The 1,253-nt window shown below is 31.4% G+C and overlaps 1 protein-coding gene across 1 annotated transcript in view; it reads left to right on the top strand.

Moving 5' to 3' along the window:
• LOC103581875 (thyroid receptor-interacting protein 11-like) overlaps positions 1–1,253 on the top strand; it is a gene marked incomplete at its 5' end in the record, with an annotated part of 24,870 nt that overhangs the window by 3,093 nt on the left and 20,524 nt on the right. Inside the window, one exon of the mRNA XM_008563602.1 lies at positions 839–876. Coding sequence (XP_008561824.1) covers positions 839–876 — 38 coding nt within the window. The remainder of the gene's footprint in view (positions 1–838; positions 877–1,253) is intronic.

Below are 1,253 nucleotides of genomic sequence, written 5' to 3'. Positions count from 1 at the left end.
ATTAAAATGCTGTGTGTATTATGCTTTACAGCACCTGTCCTCATGGTAAATGTTCAGTATTTCTTTGAATGAATGTCAAATGTATGACCTCAGCTGAACTCATGGTATTGTCTTTGTGTTCCTCTTCCAGAATCTCTTCTATTTATGGATCTATCTACACTACCAGATTGAATGGTCTTTTTACCAATAGTCCTGTCTAAATCACTTTAGCTAATTGATACTATTGTATTGTTGTGGTATAAGCATATATTTATTGCTTTTAAGGGTTTTCTTTCCCTTCAGTCTTAGACCTTATGCAGTTTCCTGCTACACAAACTAATTAACTCATTTTGAAATGTAGTTGTTAGTATTTTTATCAAGGTGATAACTTATGACTCATTCAGAATACAATCATAGTTCTTTCTTATACTTTTCCATAGAATTGGATTTTAACATGGTTTTTTTTGTTTTGTTTTTTTTTAAAGATGACTGGTAAGGGGATCTTAACCCTTGACTTGGTGTTGTCAGCACCACGCTCTCTGCAGTGAGCTAACCGGCCATCCCTATGTAGGGATCTGAACCCACGGCCTTGGTGTTATCAGCACCACACTCTCCCAAGTGAGCCACGGGCAGGCCCTTAACATGGTTTTTAACTGGCACTTATATTATGATTTCTTTGGTATAATCAAAATAGAGATACAAAACAACAAAAATGCGCTTCACTTGGAACTGTTGGCACTTGTTAATTAAGCTTATAAATATATTTTGTTTTAATTGGGTTGCATTTCTTAGTTTAATATAGGAGGTAATAAGTTATTTTAAATTATTTTAATGTCAGGTTCATTTGTTGTTTTTACAGATGCTGAAAATGAAATGAGACTGAGTAGTTTAAACCAGGTAAACTCATTTTAAGTGAGACAGTTTTTGACATTAGTGTACCAAGAAAAAGTATTTTGATTTATTATAGGTGCTTATTTTCTTTTCACAAATTCATGTGAATTTACCCTAAGAACTTTCATTTCAGTGATTTTATGTTTGCTGATTAATAAATCACAAATTGACATAATTTACAAAGTTGCATGATTGAAAAATACAGATATGTCTTTTTGAAGATTAATTTGACAAATGTTATATGTGTAGAAAGAGTGGAAGCAGATCCTATACTGAAGTGAGGAACACATTTTGATTTTCCTTGTTGAATTTGAGGAGTTGTTTCTATTTCTAATAATTACAAGTTATTTTGTAAATAAATAAAAATAAATATATATGTATAT

Source organism: Galeopterus variegatus, unplaced genomic scaffold (assembly GCF_000696425.1).
Source record: "Galeopterus variegatus unplaced genomic scaffold, G_variegatus-3.0.2 Scaffold14162, whole genome shotgun sequence".
Classification (NCBI taxonomy): Eukaryota; Metazoa; Chordata; class Mammalia; order Dermoptera; family Cynocephalidae; genus Galeopterus; species Galeopterus variegatus.
Note: the sequence above shows the minus strand (reverse complement) of the source record. Positions and strands in the feature narration are given on the sequence as shown.